The 24,625-nt window shown below is 39.1% G+C and overlaps 1 protein-coding gene across 1 annotated transcript in view; it reads right to left on the bottom strand.

Annotated features, from left to right (window-relative positions):
• The window catches only part of PLXNA1 (plexin A1), a 408,858-nt gene that overhangs the window by 20,157 nt on the left and 364,076 nt on the right, over positions 1 to 24,625 (bottom strand). Inside the window, exons 22-26 of the mRNA XM_081315906.1 lie at positions 19,956 to 20,212; positions 15,997 to 16,063; positions 7,671 to 7,817; positions 3,917 to 4,076; positions 143 to 294 (exon numbers count right to left, since the gene is read on the bottom strand). Of these exons, the coding sequence (XP_081172032.1) occupies positions 143 to 294; positions 3,917 to 4,076; positions 7,671 to 7,817; positions 15,997 to 16,063; positions 19,956 to 20,212 (783 nt within the window). The remainder of the gene's footprint in view (positions 1 to 142; positions 295 to 3,916; positions 4,077 to 7,670; positions 7,818 to 15,996; positions 16,064 to 19,955; positions 20,213 to 24,625) is intronic.

The raw sequence follows: 24,625 nt of genomic DNA, 5'->3' as shown, positions 1-24,625 counted from the left end.
TATTATCTCCTGCCAATACTAATTTGATAGTAAAATAAATAACAAGAGCTGTTTGCAATATCTATCTCTCAAATATAAGATAAACATATGTATCTTCTATTCTTCTGCTACCACTATGGCAAAAAGCCAAGGACAACCACACCTGGTAATGAGCTAGAGTGTTGAGCCTTTTCCAGTCATTGTCGATCTTTGTGGTGACATCTTCATCTTGAAGAATTATCCGAGCCATCCTGCCCTGCCGCCACTCTGCACCGATGGAAGAGAAGGGCATGGGGTCACTGGGGATCGTGCTCACTTTGGACAGATCACAGAATGAAAGGCATGGAGAGCATGTGAATGAGGCATGGCGCAAGCCATTTTAAAAAGCCACACCCCATCTAAACCCCATTATGGTCTTTCTGTAGTTAGAAACAATTACGCTAGGAAAATCTGTTTGGGATCTCCTTGGTGACTTGGGCCTCCCACTCCTAGGAAGAAAGCAATGGCAAATCAGTTCTGAAGTGATTGCCAAGAAAACTGTGGTTGATGGAAGTGAAAGACTGACTCAAAGATAACCCCCTTGCTCACTCCACAAAACTTAAATTATTCAACTTCACAACCCATTTGGGGGAATGTTCAAAAATATCTCCAGCTTAATCAACAACTTTCTGCTTTCAATTCTTCTGAGCCTTACATATTCAGTGATCCACAAGCATTGTTATCTCAACTACTGAAATCATGTCAGCTACCCACCCACCCCAATATTTGGCTCACTACTTTATTCATATGAGATTACTGTTCTCATCAACTACTATCATAAAGTTGTTTAAAATGCTAACCTAGAATCATAGTAATACATCATAGTAACATTTTTCTTTGAGAATGAAAAAATGACGTTCCTTGCATACCAAGTAGCATCTGTCTCAAGCGACACATTCTTTTTACCTAGTTTTGACCCACAAAGGTTTTCAGTATGAGGGCTTCATTTCTGGAGCAAAAGGTTGTTCAGGTGTGGAATACTGAATCACCTCTTGCCCATTTTTATGTCTTTAGCTTTTCCCCAAAAGTGGGATTATGGGCTCATTTCTGAGGGAAAAACTTTGGGGTGATAAATTTTAAAAAGGAGAATCTCTACCCAAATTGTGACTCCTTTTTGTTATTGGATCCAGTTTTAAATGACAAATCTGTTTCTTCACTTGTAGATCAAAGCAAAATTTATTGTTGCAATCAAGGTACCAAACAAGTTTACCAAGTTTGGCTAAGCTTCCTGCAAATTCTGCTATACAATGGATCTAGTTTCTATATATTAGCCATTTTAAATTACTATTGTTCTATTCTACTTATCTCTGCTAAGAACATAACTAAAGTGATATCATCATCATCATCATTGCTTGTATTCTATCTGATGACTGAATCACACAAAAGAACATCTATTTCTTATAGGTGATTTATCATTAACAGATTTGATCCTTAATTCTTAGACAGCTTAATTCTATTCAAAGTTTGCTAAGAAAATACTAAGGATGTGCAAAATGGAAAGAGACCTTTCCAGAGAATTCCAGAATGTTCCACTTTGTTCTGATTAATGGTGACCCTTTTCCTGCAGTACTCTTCTTGGAGATGATTCAGTAGTTTGGGAAGTAAATCCTTCTCTGGTGCAACATTTGCCTTCTGGAACAGCATCCTTTTCACAATTTGCTCCCCCCCCATTCTACTCGCCTTCAAGAAAGCCCCCAAAACATTACTCATTCTTCAGAGCTTGGTATAGGACCCTCCAGATTGAGGGTGACAGCGGGGATAATAATAATAATAATAATAATAATAATAATAATAATAATAATAATAATAATAATAATAATAATAATAATAAGTAGTAGTAGTAGTAGTAGTAGTAGTAGTAGTAGTAGTTGGAAGGGACTTGGAGGTCATCTAGTCCAACCCCCTGCTCAGGCAGGAAACCCTATACCATTTCAGACAAATGGCTGTCCAGTCTCTTCTTGAAAACTTCCAGTGTTGGAGCATTCACCACTTCTGGAGGCAGGTTGTTCCACTGGTTAATTGTTGTAACTGTCAGGAAGTTTCTCCTTAGTTCTAGGTAACTTCTCTCCTTGACTAGTTTCCATCCATTGCTTCTTGTCCTGCTTTCAGGTGCTTTGGAGAATAGCTTGACTCCCTCTTCTTTGTGGCAGCCCCTGAGATATTGGAACACTGCTATCATGTCACCCCTCACCCTTCTCTTCGTTAAACTACACATACCCAATTCCAGCAACCGTTCCCTATATGTTTTAGCCTCCAGTCCCCCAATCATCTTTGTTGCTCTTCTCTGCACTCTTTCTAGAGTCTCGACATCTTTTTTACATTGTGGTGACCAAAACTGGATGCAGTATTCCAGGTGTGGCCTTACCAAGGCATTGTAAAGTGGTATTAGTACATCACGTGATCTTGATTCTATACCTCTGTTAATGCAGCCTAGCACTGTGTTGGCTTTTTTGGCAGCTGCAGCACACTGCTGGCTCATATTTAAGTGATTGTCCACTAGGACTCTGAGATCTCTCTCACAGTTACTACTATTGAGCAAGGTACCACCTACACTATACCTATGCATTTGATTTTTCCTGCCTAAATGTAGAACCTTACTTTTTTTCACCATTGAATTTCAATTTGTTAGATAGCGCCCAGTGTTCGAGTCTGTCCAGATCCTCTTATATCTTAAGCCTATCTTCAGGAGTATTGGCTATTCCTGCCAGATTGGTGTCGTCTGCAAATTTTATGATTTCCCCATCTATTCCCTCATCCAAATCGTTGATGAAGATGTTGAAGAGCACTGGGCCCAGAACAGAGCCCTGGGGCACCCCACCAAATACTTCCTTCCATTTAGATGCAGTTCCATTGAGGACCACACGCAGAGTACGGCCTGTCAGCCAGCTATGAATCCATCTGGTGGTGATGCTATCTAACCCACATTTTTCTATCTTATCAAGTAGTAGGTTGTGGTCTACTTTGTCAAATGCCTTACTGAAGTCCAAGTAAATGATATCTACAGCATTCCCCTGGTCCACTAATTTTGTCACTTGGTCAAAGAATGCAATAAGATTTGTCTGGCATGATCTGTTTTGACAAACCCATGTTGGCTTTTAGTGATAACTTTGTTTGCATCAAGGTGTTCACTGATTTGTTGTTTGATTATCTTTTCCAGAATCTTCCCAGGTATTGAGGTCAGGCTGATAGGTCTGTAGTTTCCTGGATCTATTTTTTTCCCTTTTTTGAAGATGGGAACTACATCAGCTCTCTTCCAGTCCTCTGGTAGTTCCCCAGTGCTCCAGGAACTTTGATTGTTTGTTCATTGTTCACTCTAATTTTTATATAAAAATTGCTTTTTCAATTTTTCTGTGTGAAGCTGCCCAGAATCATTTTTGGGGCAGCCTAGAAATTGGATGGATGGAAAAATGAATAAAGAAATGATCTTCTAGAAAATCATACCAATTTGCAGCTCTTGCCTACTTGCCTATTCTTCCTATTACAGAGAAGATCCATTTATCAAAATACCATCAAACAAACAAAGAAATAAATAACCAACGCTGTCTCTTTTCAGCCTCTGCCTTTTCATCTGAGTTATTAGTTTGAAATTGCCATCATGTTTGATAGTTTTAAAATGTTCCCTTAGAACATGCATGGAGGTACCTATCAACAAGTATAGAAGGTCGTGTGTGAAGACAACTGTAGGAAAAAGGAAGTAAAATGGCTACACGTACATCCATGTGGACAAAGATAAGATAGCTTCTGAAGCAGCTACACGAGCCTGGAAAAGCATGCAGCTTCTTTAATGAAATAAAAAGAATTGTTTTGAAGCATCTTTTCTATTGGAGTTTTATAGCCCTAATGTCATGATCATACAAATCCACTGTTTATCCTAACCACACAAGAAACCATTGCTCACCCAAATCCATGTCTCCTGCTTTGGGTCTTTGGGAATATGGTACTCCTTTGTACACAGCATCCAACAACTTTTCCTTCACTTGTGTGATAGTATCACAATTTAGGACCTTGACTGGAATTTCAGGAGCGTTTTCATTCTCAGGGTTCACACAGTTTAGTGTCTATATAAAAGGAAAGAATAAAAAAGCTTATCTGCTTTCTTTCTTTTCAATGATTGCTTAATTTTAAATGTTTTTCATAATATGAAAACTTGGCTTTGTCGGGCACCATGCAAATTTCAAAAATAAAATAAATATAAATATATTTGTGTATAAGAATGCTCTGCATAACATTATAGCTTTCCTCAGATGAAATGGATGACAGGAAGGGCTGTCATTAATCTGTCTTGAAACGCATCACTCCACTCTAATTAGGAAGGAAATCTGAGAGAGAAGCTTGTTCTCATTTGAAAATAATAGGGAGAATGATAGCTCAGATAGATCACCTGGTTGCAGCAGAAGGTTCAAAGTCCAACTTTAAGCATCTCTGAATAGGAGAATCTCCAGTTTAAAAGCCTGAAGTAATGAGTCAACTATACTAGAATACATGGGCCAATGACCCGACTTAATAAAAGGCAGGTGTCTACACTTCTATATCTAGCTAGGAATGATGAAAATGCTATTTAAACCTAGCATCTCTATTTGTCATGGTTCATATTCCTGGAGAAGGAAAGAGTATGCTTCTTATAGGTGGCACAAAGGAAGAGGTTTTCTCTTTTGATTTAGGAAGAGAATTAATATTGATATTAGAAAAGAACACATATTTATACTCCGCTAAGTTTTAAAAGAATGCTGTGTGTCTGTATTTTAAAGACTTTTTTTTCTTCCAAGGATTCAGACTATATCTTTAGTACTATGGACTAATCCAGGGGTTGGCAACCTGAAACAGTGAAAGAGCCACTCGGAACCGGTTCCCTCACAAAAGGAAAAACTGGGAGCCGCAAAAACTGTGTGCGCATGTACATGCATGCATGCATGCATGCGCAGAACAGGGTTTGACTGAAGAGTGGAGCCTAAGGCGAGAAATGCACCCGCCCTGCCCCTTCCGCTCTCATTCACTCACTTTTTTTTGCAAAAGCTTCTCTCTCGCTCTCTTATTCACTCACACTTTACTCGAAAATGCTTCTCTCTCGCTCTCATTCACTCGAAAGGCCAGCTGTGGCGCCTCCATTGACTTCCATGGGGATGCTTGGCAATGAAGGGGACGACTGAAACCACTCCCAGTAGTGCTGCTACTGCTAACTTTTCCACTTGCTGATTGGTTCTGATGAAACCGGAGAATCCCCGGATGCCACTGCTGGGGGTGGAGGAGGCTGCCCAGGTTCAGCCGTAGCGGAAGCCAAAGACAGTAGCGGTGGAGGCAGCGGTGAGAGAGATGCTGGAGGTCTGCCGCATCTCCATCAGCCTCCTCCTCCCCCGCAGAAACAAATTCCTGGGCCAGCCCCCATGGCAGCAGTGGGCCCCAAGGGCCGAGCAATCACTCCAGCAGTGGCTGCTGCTGTTGGCCTAGTGCGCTTGCTGAGAGAAGCTGGAGGTGCTCCAGACCCAGCGTGGTAGCCGCTGCGCTCGCCGTCTTTGGCCCAAAGGAAGAGGAGGCAAAGGTAGCAGCTCCGCCAGCCTCTTCTCTCCGCTGCCTGGGCCGAAGGAAGAGGAGGTGAAGGCAGCAGCTCCGCCAGCCTCTTCTCTCCGCTGCCTGGCGCGAAGGAAGAGGCGGCGAAGGCAGCAGCTCCGCCAGCCTCCGCCTCCCTCTTCTCTCTGCTGCCTGGCCCGAAGGAAGAGGAGGCGAAAGCAGCAGCTCCACCAGCCTCTTCTCTCTGCTGCCTGGCCCAAAGGAAGAGGAGGCAAAGGCAGCAGCTCCACCAGCCTCCGCCTCCCTCTTCTCTCCGCTGCCTGGCGCAAAGGAAGAGGAGGGAAAGGCAGCAGCTCCGCTAGCCTCCGCCTCCCTCTTCCCTCCGCTGCCTGGCCCAAAGGAAGAGGAGGCGAAGGCAGCAGCTCTGTCAGCCTCCGCCTCCCTCTTCCCTCCGCTCCCTGGCCCGAAGGAAGAGGAGGCAAAGGCAGCAGCTCCGCAGCCTACGCATTCCTCTTCTCTCCGCTGCCTGGCCTGAAGGAAGTGGAAGGGGGCAGCAGAGGCTGGTGGAGCTGCTGCCTTCGGCTCCCCTCCTCCGAACACACCACTGCTGTCTTGCCTGACTCTCTCCCCACCCCACTCTTTCGCAGCAGGACCATTCGGCCCTTTTCCCCTCTACTGCACCTTCCTCAGGCTCCCCTCCTCTGAACACACCGCTGCCATCTCACCCGACTCTCTTCCCACCCCACTCTTTTGCAACAGGGCTGTTCGGCCATTTTTCCATCTGCTGCGCCTTCCTTGGGCTGCCCTCCTCCACTGTTTCACCCAGTGAGGACAGGAGAGAGTCAGGTGAGATGGCAGCAGTGTGTTCAGAGGAGAGGAGCCCGAGGAAGGCGCAGCAGATGGAAAAAGGGTCGGATGGCCCTGCTGCGAAACAGTGGGGTGGGAAGAGAGTTGGGCGAGACGGCAGCGGTGTGTTCGAAGGAGGGGAGCCCGAGGAAGGCACAGCAGATGGAAAAAGGGCTGAACGGCCCTGCTGCAAAAGAGTGGGGTGGGAAGAGAGTCGGGTGAGACGGCAGCGGTATGTTCAGAGGAGGGGAGCCCGAGGAAGGTGCAGCAGACGGAAAAAGGGCCCACTCACCCTTCCAACAATCCTCTGCTGAAGAAAAAGAGGTTTGTGGGCAGTCCCACAAACCAAAGAAGTTCAACCAATCAATTCAAACTTCGTGAGTTTTTTTTTTCGTGAGAAGTTTGAATTGATTGGTTGAACTTTTTGAGTCCCACTTTTTTTTTCTGGGACTGCACATGGAGGAGGACTGGGAGCTGCAGGGGACGGCTGAAAGAGCTGCATGCGGCTCCGGAGCCGCAGGTTGCTGACCCGTGGACTAATCCAATGTTTCTTAAAGTGTTGCCAACTATGGGGATGGTGCTCATCTCCATTTTAAGGCCATTAAGCCAGCGTTGACTGAAGATGTTTCTCCAGTCATGTGGCCAGCATGATATTGCAGAGTGCTGTTCCCTTTCCTACCAGAGTGGCACCTATTTATTTACTAGCATTTGCATGCTTTCAACTGCTTGGTTCCCAGGAGCTAGGGTGAGAACAGGAGCTCACCCCATTGTATGGTGCTTGGGTCTCAAACCTGGGCTGCTGGCTTTCCAGCCGACAAGCCCCATGTCTTAACCACTGACCCACCATGTATGTAGAACCACAGAACTGCAATGGGATGGATAGTATAATTCAATATCTAAAGAAGCTGAAAAATAATATAACATTAAAATCCCATCAAACCTCACATTAGCAGCAGTAAACATGTTAATTTTAATTTTAAATATGGTAAATATCAATAAATATAATCCATTGAAAAGAGAAGGTCTTTTGGGGTCCTCCATAATTTTTAAGAGTAGGAAAAGGTCCTGAGAGAAAAAAAGTTTAAGAAACATTGGACTAATCTATCAAGTTTAGAGAATACCAATAAAATTTAGAGAATATTCTCACCTCTCATTCTATATTACCTCCTTCTATTATTGGACTTGATGAAGGAACAACTACCTTGTTACATAGTGATTTTCCCCCCTAGCAGAGTATTGCCAGAACGGCTAACTCAAGAGGACTAGGAATCAATCCTAGTTAAATTCCTACTGTTACTAACCAACATTTTGTAGTCAATTTGTTGCCGGATGAGCTTGTCTTCACTCAGGGAATAGCGGGCTTCTCCAGTGATGGCATCTATAGGCCCCTTCTCCATCTGCTGTTTGATGGCACAATACAACATGAACAGAGGTTCACCAGCACATTCCTGAAGAATGGATGAAGAGAAAGAAGGGCAGTCAATATAATATTATGCTTTATTTCCAAAATATCTTGCATATGTATGTAGGAGAAATATAGTAGCTGCTATTCTTGTCTTTTAGAAGAATCTGCATCAAAGATTGATTTTTATTAGCCATTACTGAATGCTTCAATTAAATGATTATTTTACAGTATGCTTGCTGCAGGATAAAAAGTGTGTACACAGAAATGACTGGGATTGAGCAAGGTCAGGATTTTGTTAATTATTAATTCAATAGTGAATTGCCTCCCAAAGTAGCTCCATTTGCTTTGTTAAGGTTTCTCTTCTTAATCGCTCATCCAAAATAACAGCTGCTTATTTAGCCTAAATTTTTAAAAACAAAAAATATCTTTACAGTATTTACAATATACAATTCCTGACTGGACATTCTCTCTCTCTCTCTCTCTCTCTCTCTCTCTCTCTCTCTCTCTCTCTCTCTGTGTGTGTGTGTGTGTGTGTGTGAGAGAGAGAGAGAGAGACAGAGAGAGAGAGAGAGAGAGAGAGAGAGAGAGAGAGAGAGAGAGAGAGAGAGAGAGAGAGAGAGAGAGAGAGAGAGAGAGAGATCCAAGAAATACTTTACAAAAAGGCAGTGAAAAACTTGTATATAAACAACAATTTCACTGAAGGTCATTGAGCTACAAGGATTGTAACTTAATAATGGCAAACCAAGCTAGGGATTCAATATTTTAAGTTCAAATGTAGGCCCTTTCAGAAATTTTGTTTTAAGAGATTTAAGTGAAGAGCAATACACAATTATTTGAAGGCTATGATTTCTGTGGCAACTTTATAACTAAAATCCTCAGAGAATCTAGGAAGCATCATTTCTGGCAGAGACTATTATTTCTAGGGCTTTGAAGACGGCAGCCCAAACCTGGCCTGGTTTTGAAAGCACATTAAGAGCTTCGTTTCTGAGCCTCTTGAAGAGGCTATAGGCTTTTTAAAAAAAGAGAGAAAGAAAGAAACGAAAGAGATAAGATTGATTGAATAGTCCCTGAATTTTTTGTATTAGTGTAAGTAGTATACCACACATATTGTAAGCGATACAGATTACACAAGGAATGTATAGGAAATAAGAACTGTGTTAGGACAATGGCAACAGCCCAATCAGTCCTAAACCAATGGGCACCTCTGCCAGTAAAACATATTTATTGCAGCAGCCAGAACTTGCTCCTTAATAAAAGAACAGATGCCATGAGATCATTCTCTATTTTTTCATACTGGGGTTGCAATCTCTAATTGCAAATAATTAAGGTATGCAGATTTACTTCTAGTTTGTTTCTTAAATGTTTTATTGCTAGAAGCTCAGCGACAAATGTGCAGCTCCAATATCTTCTCTGAATTTCTCAACAACTGTGAGCTTCCTCCCTCCAATATCCTACGTTAATCTGTATTTCAATTAAGTTCTGTAAATTTCTTTTATTCCTTAAAAATGTTTTTTAGTCCTGCTGCTATATTCTATATTGGTAGTAATGAGGTCAAGAAGACAATCATCTGATGGTTTGAAATAAATGCTTCCTGTTGTTTCCTCTAGAATTTCCTAGTTCATTTCTCTAGGTGTCCTCTACTGTTCTTACTATATAAAGAAGCAAATGCATAATCAACTAGTCAGCTTCCCTGCACTGATAAAAGCAACACAATTTACTCTACTGTGAAAGAGGCAACCTTATCTAAGTCCTGCTTTTTATTTGGATTTCAGTTAAAGGAAATGTGCTAGGTCACAGTGCTTAGATGAAAGGAAAAAATAGAAACGTTGAAGGGTGCAGTATTATGCAATAAGAGATATTTGACAAGAGGCTGGATTGTTTATGAGAGAAAGAGTAGCAATGAAGAGATGAAAGTTAGGCTAAGAGGTAGAAAAATTATTCAAAGGAGGAAAGGTACTACTCCAAAATTGCCATCTGGGAAGAGAGACATGGTCTCCAACATTTATAGATTATTATAGATCCGATCTATAACGCTGCTACGTAGTTAATTCCCAAAATATTTCATTACTTTGAACAGCTCCAAATTATGACAAGTTAGGAACCCAGGGACAAAATTCTACATTACATCTATGGAGTCTCCTCTTATCCCGGTGGCCACCAGCACAATAAATTCTACTTTGGTGCAAAGTGAGCCCGCTCTCTCTGTCACCATATGCTGTTAGCATCTCGTTAGCATCTGCAGTAATTAAAGAGACAGCTGCTAACGAGCAGGAACAGGCATACATCATCCCTAGACCTTCCGACAACACGCCTGTCTTTGAAATTATGTTTCATTTGCAAACTTGGCTTCATTAAGTCTGCTTGGGGAAAAAAATGTGGGTGCTGTGCTGTTTATTAATAACTGTCTTGTCTCCTCGTAATGCACAAGCCAAATGATGACCGTACGTTAACAAGCACACATGGCAATTATGATCCATCCCAGAAAAGTGCTCCCATTTTAGTCCTTCTCTCTCTCCTTTCAGGTGAAGCCAAAAATATAAGTTTCTTCCTGGGCAGTTTTTGATTGCTCATAAAAGGTCTCTGCAAACTGCTCAGCTGCAAAAAGATGCAACACAGGCAGAGGATAAATTGAAGATGGCTCCTTAGTCACATCTCGTTTGTCTATTTTGTTCGCCTGGCATATCGTTTTCTACCACTTGCAGTCAGCTGACAAGCCATGCATTGCTTTGGGGCTGCTGTGCCTGCCTTTTCATCAGGGCTGTTTAAAGTGCTCATAAGAACGGGATTGCTTGTTCAAAAGCACCTCTGAGGACTAACCCATTTACCATACTTATTCTAGAGAGGTGTGAGAGATATTCTGTATCATGCAGTGGACAATAAAAAGAAAACTTCTGCAGTTCTTAAAGCTCTGGATTAACCTGTTAATTACTTTATATTTACTAAATGATCTGGGGCTTTTTGATTCTCAGCTGTACTTGGATATGTACCTTCATCAAGCAACAGTGGAAGAACTTTTTTTTTAAAAAGAATTAGTAGATTCAGTATTTGTTTCAGTGAGAAGTGGAAGAATTTGACACAGCTTTACTAAAGAGCAGAGTGGAGTTTCAAACTAACAGGGGTTAAGCTATATAAAACCAGACCATTGCATTCACTTAGAAAGAGCTAATGTTAAGCTCAGCAATTCAATTTTATGCCAAATAATGTATTAGGCAGCTCTTTGTTATTCATGGATAGCTATCACACACTGACTCCAGATAACCCATTTTGGCATTTGGCTATTTTGATTAGTTTTCCAACATAAAAAAAAACAAAACAGAATTGCTTTGTCTGTTCTAATGAAAGATATACAGACTAAACAGGATAGTTACCAGAATGTACTGCATACCTCACTAAGCCTGTCCGTATCAAACTTCCCTGGAGGCCTTCATGAATGACAAAACTAGTCATGGCTTTCTGTTCCAAAGATTAATGTTTTAAGTTCAACTATGCAGAACTGTCAGTAGCTTCAGTGCCTGCTGTAGTTTCCAGGGTACCAATTAGGTTATTTTAGACACTGGTTTTTATAATCATTTTGGGGATAGCTAACCACAGGCAGCCTTGGGAAAGCCCTGTTTGAAAAACTAGGTATATTTCACAAACAAACTAAAATAATAAATAAATTAGTCCATTCCTCTAGCAAAGCACCATGATAGGAACATAAACCAAACCAAAGGGAGCCCACTAAAGCGCAATTCACTGAGTTTCCCTCCATTTAAATTCTAAATTCTGCTTCAGGCTGCTTAGAGCTCTAAATCCCTCTTTCTTCTTCACACACACACTCACCACCATCGTTTTGTTAAAAAGGAGGAAAAAATACCCTGACATCTTTAGGCAAGCAGCTATGTTTTATAACCACCTCAAACCTTTCTCCCTTTTCTGAGCAGCAGGGATTAAGTGCTGATCAGCAACATTAGAAATAACACTTTATAACTGAAGAGGGAGATAGCGCCCAATACCTGTCACAGAGACCACCGCTCAACTCTGTGTTCAGGTATACAGCACTTTCCCCTTCCTAGGGTCATAAAAAATTGCTGCTCAATCTTTTAAGGACACAGACCTAAACATTCTTTTAAGTCAAATGGTTAGGAATGCCCTTCCAGCCAATATAGGAGAAATGTTTTAAAATGAGCTCAGAGTTTCAAGCTCAGCTCATCTAGAAAAGGAACCAAAGACTAAAATAAAACAATGAAAAATCCTATGGACAGCTTGCTATTGTGTTTATAATGATGTCTATGCAATGCTGATGATTCCCACCCCAAATACGGTAAGTGTATTTTTTTATGGAACTGCCACCTGCCAACCTAGTGTCCTTCAGCAGCATAATTAATAGCTATGTTTGCTGGGACCTCTGTGAGTTGTAATCCAATATAAGTGGAGAGCGCCATGTTGGAGAATTAAAGAATTAACTGAAATTATAGAAAGCGTTGGGATGTATGAGCTTGGCATGTCAATGCCTGTGCATATGCAGAGGCCTGAGGCAGTATAGCTAATACTCAGACAGTGTCTTATTGATGAGATTTAGCTCATCAGGCACCTAATATTGTGCATTTTTCAATGCTCCTCTTTATCTGTTTCGCTTTCCTGTTCCCTAGGATGGCTCATTAGGATGCTGATAAATGGCGCTAGAGGTCTCAACGAAATCACCAGTCCCAAGACTTGCAGATTTCTGGAAGCTGGCTATTCCCACCTTTTCTGCAGCAGACAGCTAAATGGGAAAAGGGGGAGAGAGGAAAAGTATGTCTTTCTCATCTCTCAGTGGGATTGAATCAATGTATTATTTTGGCAAGCTAGCTTTTCTCTGTGTCACAGGACTGGACATGTTATTATATAGTGGTCACAAGGGACTGTATAATCCCATGTGACCTACAGAGTTATACCTTTGGGAATATTTTTCCCATTTGATGACAGAACAGCCAGCAAGAGTATAAATACAAATTCACCCTGTGGCATCTGTATTAAAAGAAAAGCAGCAAAGATGATTAGGGAACTGGAGGCTAAAACATGTAAGGAATGGCTGCTGGAATTGGGTACGTCTAGTTTAATGAAGAGAAGGATGAGGAGGGACATGATAGCAGTGTTCCAATATCTCAGGGGTTGCCACAAAGAAGAGGGAGTCAAACTATTCTCCACAGCACCTGAAGGCAGGACAAGAAACTAATCAAGGAGAGAAGCAACCTGGAACTAAGAAACTTCCTGACAGTTAGAACAATTAACAAGTGGAACAACCTGCCTCTAGAAGCATTGAATGCTCTGACACTGGAAGTTTTTAAGAAGAGACTAGACAACCATTTGTCCGAAATGGTATAGGGTTTCCTGCCTGAGCAGGGGGCTGGACTAGATGACCTCCAAGGTCCCTTACATCATCATCATCATCATCAACAGTCAGAGAGCTTCTTAGAAAGCCTTGTTTGGCACTGCTGTTCTGATCATCAGTCATTGTTCTCTCAAAGATATGGACCCTCTTGAAGATCAGAGCCCTCTCAGCATCCCCCAGTGAGACGTTTTCATGAAAATCTGCTGTATACGTGAAAATATATTTTTACTTGCTTGATTTGCCTGCATAAGTTTGGGCTAAGAGATTATAAAGCAAAACCTGCTGACATTCTGCTTGCTGGCAAAGCCTTTTCTAAATATCTTAACTATCCTTCTTATTTGACAAATATTTGCCATATTCGCCCTCTCAGAGGGGAAAAGAGAGAGAAAGGAAATAAGCTGGGTCTTTTTTTTCTTAATATATCAGAAACCTGACTGGCAAGACAAGTTTGCCTAACATTTTAAATGAGGTATATGTTCTCAAGTCTTGTGAGATCCTTCTTACTTTCCCCTCTTTTTTACACCATAAAACCTGTAACACACTTTTATTATGTCTCTGTAAGCTCCCCCACTGTTATTGCATGGATCTTTTCTCCAGACATTAGTTTATGAGTGCTGTTGTTTGCAAACATTACTCTTTTCTACTGAAAATCCTCAGGCATATGGGGTGTAAAGATGACAACGGGTGATGTATTAGGAAAGCTGGCCCATTTTTGACCAATCTGATTTTTGTTTCTTTCTTTTAACTGTCTGGTTTACTATAGCTCCCAGGAAAATAAAACTAAGTAGCAACAACATGACTGATAGCCCCACGATTGTGAACTGGGCTTTGGAACTTGACAACTGCAATCAGGGGAAATCTGTGAAAAATTCACAACTTGGAAATACAGTTTACTATTTCAAGAGTTTGGTGGACTGGGATATATTTGAAAGAAGTGGGGATGAACCATTATTCTTAAACAAAACAAAACAAAATAAAACCAGCCCAGCTCTTGGAACATTCCACGAACAGTTTGAGGCATATTTTCCAGACTGCACTATATTTCATTCTCCTTTGTTTGAATCCTATGCTGAAGCACAGCATGGAATAAATTGTAAGTCATGACCATATTTATGGTTTCTACATTTAATATACAAAGTATGGTAACAGCACACTTGTGACGAAATCTACTGGCTAAACAATTTCTCCCTTACAGGAGAAGTCAAACATACGATCAGCTTCAGACAGTACATATAACTGAGAATTTGCTGTAGTTGTACTAGCAGAGTAATATAAACAAGTTTCTGGGTGTTTTTGTTTTTTTTGCTAAGTTCCTATCCATCCTTTGTGCAGATACTTATGTTCCATGACTTCACCACCATGGATCAAACAAGTTAGTCCCTTAACTTGGTTCCTGCCAAATATTATACTGTGTACAAACCCAGCCAGAATAAAAATAAATTGTGTAGTTATATTGGGATAATTTAAAATAACAATATTAGAAAAAAATGTTTTAAAGAGATGCAAAAGTCTGTTGTTCTTAGGTCTTTGCAAATTGTTATGCATTGTAGAGTAATGATATACTTTCATGGAAACAGGATGCCCATAGATAGAAGCAAGGAGTGGAATGTCTGTAACCAATGGTGATTGCTTTCCATTTGCATGGCTTTCTTTATTTTAACAAGGGATGGTATTCTTCAAAAAGCAGCTTTGCTCCGTGCCATAGCAACTCACTTAGTAAAACTCTGGCAAAACCCTATTATTTAGGCATCACTTTTGATTTATAGATCTGTAACTGCCATTAACCTAGGATTCCTTCTGTGCCCCAAAATTCCTTTAGCACACCATGTGCTCCAAAACTATAGTTTCATCTGTGATACAGCAGTTCAAGGCTTTAGTTCAGGCAATACTGAAAACATTCTCTTTGCTGAAAGAATCTGAATTTTATTCATGCCTACTGATTTTGCTAGGGAAAACTAAACCAATGGAAAATATTACATCACAGAATAATGACATGTTAAGTGATTATCAAAAGAAAAAAAACCCACCTATCTGCTGAACCCCAATACTACCCCAAGAACCCTGTAAATTATTATTATATTTTGGTTCTACAGTTTCTTGGGAGATGGGTGTGGTGGAATGTAGTCTGAATTCCCAGGAGGAAGGGGCTGTATTCTAGAGAAACAAGTGATAGCAAAGTTTAGATAGTTTGGTTGGGAGGAAGTTCTCAGAGTGTATCTTTAATTATGCATGTTGTTGTTTTAGTTTGACAAATTTTCTGTCTGAAAGCAACGAACAATAATGGAAACTGTTTCAAAATAACTCTATGTGTCCTTTTTGGTTTGTGGAGAGAGATGACAGGGTGTTCCTTTTTTCTTGAATTCAATATCTATTTTACCCAAATAACCTCTCAGTAGCTCCCTTCTCCATGTGTATTTAACCTGATATATTCATCAATGCCTCAGATGGATTCTAAACAGTCCACACCTTCGAACCAACCAATTTATTATAAGGATTAAAAAAAGGTGGCAAAATGGAGAGTTTATATCAAAGCAGAACCTTCACATTGCACCTTCCCCCATTATTCCTAGGGAAAAGGGTTTTAAAATAATATACTGAACATTTGTAAGATTTATAACATTAGGGTTAATAATAAAAGCTTTTAGTAAGGGATGAAAAACAGCTCAACGTTGTTATTCCTATTTTACAGAAAATGACATCTCAACTGGACTTAATGTAGTACCAGCCCTCCAAAATCTGAGGTTTGAATTCTTGATTCACAACATAGTATATACTGTCAACCTCCAATAGATAAAAAATTTCTGATAAATGAGTTCCTCAGTCCTTCTCCCTGACACTTAGTGTGGTTCACACAATATAGCATACTTACCTTTAGGAACTTATACAGAAGGAATGTGAACCAGTTGGTCAGCATTTTTTCAGCCACCGACTCAGTCCTGTAAGAAAAGTAGAAAATAAATATGATGACAGGAAAATTCAGAATTCTCTGATCTCCCTTGAAATCTTAAAACTTTTATTTATCTTAAAGACTTAAACAGTCAAATTTTGAAAGGCAATAACTTTAAAACAAAAAAGGAATGCTGAGATTATTATGTAAAATTAAAAGATAATCTTAATAATAGCCAATTCCAGTTTAGCTCCATTCAACCATTCCAGTGAAAGAAATCCTCTATAAGCTATACATTATTCTGACTAAAAAAGTTCCAGTCTACCATCATCAGATCTTCAGAGTAATATAGGATATCTGAGAGAATCGGCAGAATGTTCTAATTCAGAACACAATTTATGCATCTTATCAATTCATTAGAAATAGAAAGCAGAGATGAGGGAAGTCACATTTACAGGTTGTTTTTTTTATAAATTCTACATACTTACACCCAGTTAACAATTATAAGAAGAGGTAGTTAGCTGCAGAATGCAGACAAATCCTGAAGAAATTTAAAACTCTTTTGTATATCAGTGAATTATCTCTGTTGTAAAGAACTCTGTAAAAGCCACAAATAAGGCTATTAATGTCAATGTTAATGCTATAAGACAGCAACCACTTACTTTAAGTATCATGGGATGGTCTACCCAGTGGTTACTAAGAGGAATACAACACTAAACACTGAAGGCGAGTATAAATATGAAATAGTAATGAAGGATGGGGGGGATTTCCTCCAGTTCTCAAAATCCACCTTTGTTTCTTAGAAACAATCAAAGGACTTAAATCAATTTGCAAAACCCAGATGGGTTCTTGCCCTTTACCATTGGGGAAAAAAAATCAAATAGAGACATCCAAAAGGGTTAAAAAGCTCATGTGGCATCAAGTGAGTTAAGAAGCTTAAATGTTTACAACAGAGATATGAATATGTCTCTGTTGTAAACATTAAGATTAACATATTTATCAAACATTTAAACTATGCACATTTATTCAGCATGAAAAAAATGCAGGTGGTTCTGATTGAAATTCTTTATTTATACTTTTTTTTACTGCTCCATCTATTAATCATCAGATCAGCTATTTCATATTCAAATGATCGTGAAAGCACAAGCAACACTAATGACCTCAAGAAGGTAACTGCTTTTTCATTGCTATGAGGAAACAGGGAGAGAGTGTTATTGAAAATAACAAAACCACAACAATCTAAATTCCAGTTCTCTAAGTCTAAAAGCTACATGGATTCTGAGTAAGTCTGCACAACACAAAGGACTATCAGGCAGAAAGGAGCAGTTCACTAGCGCAGATTGTTCTGAACAGAACAGGACCATGGAAAATGTTAATTCCTGACTACCTTCTGCCTTGACCAAATGAAGATGATGTCTCCACATTTGGCTTTCTGCCCATTATATCTCTCTTTTGCTTTCTTCACAAAAATAAGCCTTGTATGTTGTGACAAGGATAAGAGTGGAAATTGTTGGATTCAAGCTGAAACACAAATGACCTAAGTTCTAGTTCCCAACTAGAAGATACTCTAAATAAATCCCTCTCCTTCCCTTCTGGTATGCAGCCTGAATATAAGATAAAGAATGACAGCTTGCATTCAGCATGATAGAAACACTAGTGTGGAAAAAATGTGTGTCCCTTAAAAAGGGGGAGAAGGGGGGAAGTCTGAAATATAAAAAAGATAGTTTTATAAATCCAATTGTTGGGATAAACTTGGCTCCAAGTAAAAATAACAATATTCAGGTTTCTGCCATTGTTCTGAGATGGCTTTCTGTGGTCAAGGCTTAATTACTAGATGGCCATATGTCCACAGGACTACATTTTATAATACAGATTTCATAGAACATGAGTGTTAAGGCTGTAAAGGCAAAGTTTCCTCTGCAGGAAGTGATATAGGGAAAGACTATAAGGTCAGGACTAGGGAAATAAACTTTATGAATGATATTACACACACACACACACACACACACACACACACACACACTACATTATTTATTTATATATCAACTTTGTCTAGCTGCCCGTCTCACCAAAAGCAACTCTGGGCAGCACACAAGAATAACATTTTTACATTTGCTGTCTCTTCTTCAAAACTAAGTGTCTCTTTCTCTTGTCTTGTGATCTCTATTTTCCATTTCTATGTTAGAATGTATTGATATTTACATACATACGCACACATGCACAATATATTGCCCTGTGGCATCCTGTATTAGTAGCTAGAACTAATCAACTATAATGCTACAAGAAAGTCCCTGTCCAAAGATCTTTAAAACCTAGCTGGTACATACCAGAAGCAAAATGTTGAGACCCCAGCCTCTTTAGGAATAAGCTGATAATGAAGTTGACGGTATAGGTTTTGCTATATCTACAATGTCATCTAAATTCACAATGTAGGCTTACTTTATACATCCTATTTAGGAGGTATATGCTGTTTACAGACTTAAGAAAGGATAATATGAGTGATTATATCTAGAAGCCAGAATTCACTGAGGTTTCCTCATTGAATAAAAGAATCATTTGTCCCAATGTAATAGTATAAGAAACAGTACCAAGTTCCAAAAGAAATCCTTTTAACATGTGCCACTATTTGGTATGTCCACTACATGATCATGTTAAAAACCTGATGGGCCAGAACAGGCAGAGGAAGTGGAATACGTTGTTGACATGTACTCATTTCTTGCCTGTGTTGAGATAATACTCAGGAAAATCTTGTTTTACTCTGAAAAAAGCACTTGTTAGAGGTTGAAGAAGTAATCTTGAAGAAACAATTGGGAAGGAATAACATGGCGAAGAGAGGTCTGGTGCACTTCTATACAGAAAGAAGGTATGTGTCCCTTTTGAGCCTGCAGAATAATAATGCCTTGCTCCCTACCAACCATCAGAAACAAATACTAGTGAAAGACAGTAACTTTGCAATAGACATTATTTGTGATGAACTAATCAACTCTGAATTTAGAGACATTTGTAAAAACACAATATCTACGTGACACAGTATTGGTAACCCTCACAAATTCTTAAAAAAAATGAAGGAGAGAAATAAATTGAAAGAAGTAAGAAAAAGAGAGCAAATTGCAAACTGCTCTATTCTTTTTTGTTGCCTTCTATTGAGTTTTTTTTTTTAAAAAAAACCCCTCAAATGCTAACAAATAAGACACAGCAGTAAGCTACTACTACAAATCAAGCATACATTTGTCCTTTCAATGCTGTACAATCATTCCTATGGTCATTTCCAAAGTCTTTTAAAGCTTTTTTTCTTCTTTTGATTTTTACATCACATTATCATGATTACACATAGAAACATATTATTTGTTTAATAAAGCATAGAATTACTGTATTCTTCCGTGTATAAGATGCTATTTTTTCTTGCAAACACCCTGTTCAAAAATCAGATGCATCATATACAAGTGCAGTGTCTTATACACGGAAAAATAATGTGTATAATGTGGACTTCTACATTAAAGTTTCATTTAAAAGAGATGCTGACACATTCAAGTGTCTGTTCTCACATTTAACAGAAATTTGATATCTCTGTCTACTGAAACAAACATTTCCTCCAATCTGTTTGTCACCTTGTTTTGATATCTGATTTACAAAGATACGAAAATGTTCTAGCTTCTAGGTTCTTACCACTCATAAATGTTCAAACTCATAATTGAAATACTAAAGGCCAAAGAGATTCCCCTACTTGCTCAGTTTCGTGAATATTCCATCTAATAGCGATCACTCTGTTTTTGAGAAATGCTCAGGTACGGAAATAGCTATTTATGGGGTACAATTCTATTATTTTAGTGCTAAATCTATGGTCAGAATTGTTGAAAAACACAAAATAAAAGGCAATACCCTGACTTCAGCAAAAATCCACACAAATCCTTTTACTAAGAGAATGCTATACAAATGCTCACCTCCTCAAAAGCAATTTGGGATGGTTCTTGCTCTCCAAATTCTTTTCAATCAGATCTGAGAGAAGCTGTTTCAGCACTCCAGTGGCATATTCCATCTCACCCTGTAGAGCTGTCATAATTAAAGAGGCCACATTACCCCTGTCACGCATGGAGAAGCTACGTTGGGCCTCCAAGGTTCGAATAAAGGTTAACAGGAAGTGCTTTTTGTTCAAGAGCTGTCCAAACAGCGTCAAAGACTTCTCCACATTGGCCTGGACCTGAGGAAGAGAAAATATGGTTGCAATTACCTCAGAGCATTTTACAAAGAGATTAGGAAAGTCAGGTACAGAATCAGGTGCAACATTGGGCATGGAACAGACAGAATCATGGGGTTTAGCCAACAAATAAATCCCTTTTTAATGTTTATTTCTAATTATATGTGAATATGTCTTCTCTTTGTAGGAGTTTCATTCCAAACCTCATAATTTAGTGCATAAAACAAGAATATGAAATGCTTTAAATCCTTTGCAGCTATGTCTTCCCAGTACTCAGTGAATCCCATTTTTTTAAATACTATTTAAGAAATTCACACCGTGTACATATAACACTTTCTCCCTTAATGTTGTTAATTCATTAAAAGCAGCTTATTCTAGAAATTCACTTTGAACACATATTCTCAAAGACTGCATACATGAAATATATGTAATTTACAATTTTACTTGTAAGATTTATTTCAAATTTTCCCCAAATTTTGAGACCATTATCTTGTTTGCATATAATACTGGAATAGATCTCTCTTTTGTCTGTTTATTGCTCAGTCCACTGAGCCTGGGCATTTGTTCATCGGCAAAACACAAACATTCAGGAAAGTATCAGTAAAAATGATAATTTAAAAAAGAGCCTTGGTGGAGCAGTGGGCTAATGCCTCCTTAAGTAACACCAGCTGCCTGCAATTAGTGCAGGTTCGAGTCCCACCAGGCTCAAAGTTGACTCAGCCTTCCATCCTTCCGAGGTAGGTAAAATGAGGACCCAGATTGTTGGGGGCAATTAAGCTGACTTTGTAATAATGCCGCTTGGGGTGTGTTTGAAAGCCTTAATAAGCAGTCATATACATAGAATGAAGGCTACTGCTAAGCTTGTAAGCCGCCCTGAGTCTTCGGAGAAGGGCGGGATATAGGAATTTTTAAAAAAATTGAGTGCCGGAAATTCCTTTCTCTCCTGTTTTTTCAATACATTTGTGCACTTGTGTGCGTACAAAATGTGAATAATAAAAACAGGCAAGCCAGGGCTGGTACGTCCATGGATATCAGTTTGGAGATGGTTAAATTCAGAAGTTTTCTCTACTGTTTCCATCTTTTTCTCCTATTGCTCCAAATCTGAGTCAAATTCTAGTCCATCCATTCACTAAACAATATTGAAAGAAAATGATAGGCTCACAGTTCTCTTGTCTTAACTCTTATCGTATCAAATTTATTGAAACAAATGAAGCTACAGTCATACCGATCTGAGCCTATGGGACTGAAGTAGCAAAATTCAATAGCAGAGGGAAGACTGATCCAGATAAGCAGTTTATGAAGGCTGTATCGGTGGTTCCCATGTAATTGCAGCAATTGGGCCAGCAATTCCATCACTAAGCAGTCGTTAAGTGAAACATCATGTGACCATACCTGTCTTATGACATTGTTTCGACTGCAAATACTAAGAGAATCATCTGTGGTCATTAAGTGTGACATCAGATGATTGGGACTTGTGTGTTACTGTCAGCTTCCCAGCTTCCCTCTGACTTGGTTGGAAGCTGTCTGTGAAGGTCGCAAATTACATGACTGTGGGACACTGCAACTGTCATAAATGTGCGCTGGTTGCCAGGCACCCAAATTTCAATTATGTAACTATATGAGGATGCTTTAATTATCATAAGTTCAAGGACTAGCCATAAACCTACTTCTTCAGTGCTGTCATGAGTTGAATGGCTGCTAAACACGACAATTGTATCTATATTTGGTTTTCTACAGAGATCAATTCAAGGAAGGGTCTGAGTTCAGCCACAGACCAATTTATTATTAAAATACTATATTTTCATAGGCATTGCAGATTCCTTGCTGTGTAATCAGTGTATAAACAGAGGCATTGAATCAAGATCACATGAAGTATTAGTATCGCTTATAAAACCCTAGTAAGACCCACACCTGGAACACTGCAGCCAATTATGGTCACCATATCACAAAAAAAGACGTCGAGAGTTTGGAAAAAATTCAGAGAAGAGCAACTAAGATGATCAAAGGCCTGGAGACTAAAACATATGAAGAACGGATGCGGGACATGGGTTTGGCTAGTCTAAAGAAAAGAAGAAATAGGGGAGACACGATAGCAGTATTCCAGTATTTGAGGGACTGCCACAAAGAAGAGGGGGTTGTGTTATTCACTAGAGCATCAGAAGGAAGGATGAGAAACAATGGTTGGAAACTGATCAAAGAGAGAAGCAACCTGGAATTAAGGAGAAACCTCCTGACAGTGAAGACAATCAACCAGTGGAACAGCTTACTCCCAGAAATCGCGGGGGCTCTGCCACTGGAGGTTTTTAAGAAGAGACTAGACAATCACCTGTCTATACTATAGGTTCTCCTGCTTGAGCAGGGGGCTGGATTAGAAGAACTCCAAGGTCCCTTCTCTATTCTATTCTATTCTATTCTATTCTATTCTATTCTATTCTATTCTATTCTATTCTATTCTATTCTATTCTATTCTATTCTATTCTATTCTATTCTATTCTATTCTATTCTATTCTATTCTATTCTATTCTATTCTATTCTATTCTATATTTGCTAGGACCACAGAAAATATAGAATTTATTAATGATATCTGATCAACATCAGCATATTTGTCACAGTAAATTTAAAGCTAGGAACATACAGAAAAAATTAACTACTTTATGAAAAATGATAACTCTTCTTTTAACATTTACAATACATTATTTGTAGTGTACAATTTTCAAGAAACTACATGATTTTTTTTAATCCCTTACCTTTTATACTTACATTCCATCAGATTTTAACATTTTATTCAACAAGAATCCTGTCTCCATCCCTAAATGGGAATTGCCAAAACATTTGATTTGACCTGGGACTAATTGCCAGATTCCTCCTGGCTAAATCTGAGCATAGCAAACAACCCTAAGGAAATTTTGATCTTTTGCACTTTCTGCATATGGCTGTAAATGTTACCGTCTGTCCCTGAGATTTAGCAATGGAATTGGGTCATATGGTCCATCTAACCATGAAACAGAAAATAAATTACTAAATATGACCAGGACATCTGATCTATAGGGACTCAAACAGAGAAATATTTCTATTTAGCTACAGTTGTGCTCTACCTGGTGCCTCATTTCCATGCTTACACTCAGGAAACATCTGAACAGAGGCAGGAAGACCTTGTAGCATTTGAGGCTGCTGACACACTGTTCAATCTCCCATATTTTTCCAGGCAAACAGATAACTAAAACTAAACACCTTCAAGGCAAATGCCCACCTTCCTCTTGTAAACTAAGTATTTCAGGCAAAGGTTTTTCATTTCATTATTCTGAAAAGAGCTTTATTCTGATGGCAAAATATGAATAATAAATGAAAATTAAATAGATTTATGTTCCACGTTTCATTAATACAGCTCTTGTGGCTATCAAAAGCACAGGGCAAGTACTGTATATCCTGAATAGTATATAGAATGTGGATTACACATTTGTACTGGTATTTCTTAAAAATAAGTTTGCACATATGAAAATATTATCTTTGATCAAGATGATTCACCAGCCATTACCAACGGTTATTACTGACAACCAACTGCTTGCAATTGAGGATAGAGATTTGCTTAATGGTAACGAAAATTGCATGAAAATGTAAGGTCCAATTGGCAATAGTTTGATAATTTGAGGACAATTCAAATATTTAAAAAAATAGGATTTCAGATTGGACAAAGCAGTTGTACTTCTAGGGAATTTTCAGCAAGTCCTTCCTCTGCATTTACCTTAAGAAGTGAGATTCAGAACCCAAATAAAGGATACTTGCAAGACAATCTCTTCTTCTGAATGTCCAATTTGCTCCTCAGGATCTAAACTCTCCTAGGGATGAGTATTAGATCCAGACCAAGCCTGACTCCTGTCCCAAATAGGACACACTTCAGAGATTCTGCTCTCTACAGGTCTCTGAGTTCAAAGCTGAGCCAAAAAAAGTGACTGAAGAAGTGGTAAGTAATATCGTTTGGGAGTTGGTGGTCACTGTTATTGGCTTCTGAAATCCACTCCATTTATCCAGAAAAAAATTGGTTTTCTGCGATGTCTACTAATGTCACATCTTATAATACTGTATTCCCCAAGTCTCATTCTCTTGCATCTGAATTATAAATTATCTTGATTTTTATTGTGCCCTATGTTACTAATTAGATACATCATTTCCCTTTGGCCATTCTCCCTGCCTTTTGTCCTGGCTAGCATTCCCTGGTTTTCATGTACTTGATCTACTTGGTCAGAAACTGTTAAATTGCTGCTAGTGCTAGGGGGGAAAAGACTCCAATTCATGACACAAAACAACAGTAGTTATTTTTGTCCTCTGTGACATGTTCATAATAATTTGAATTTACATTTATCAATTATAGCAGAAACCCGCTGCAAAATTGTATTAATATCATTAACACAAAGCAAA

The sequence above is a fragment of the Vipera berus genome (assembly GCF_964194415.1).
Source record: "Vipera berus genome assembly, chromosome: 2".
NCBI lineage: Eukaryota > Metazoa > Chordata > Lepidosauria > Squamata > Viperidae > Vipera > Vipera berus.
This window is presented reverse-complemented; position numbering and strand designations above follow the sequence as displayed.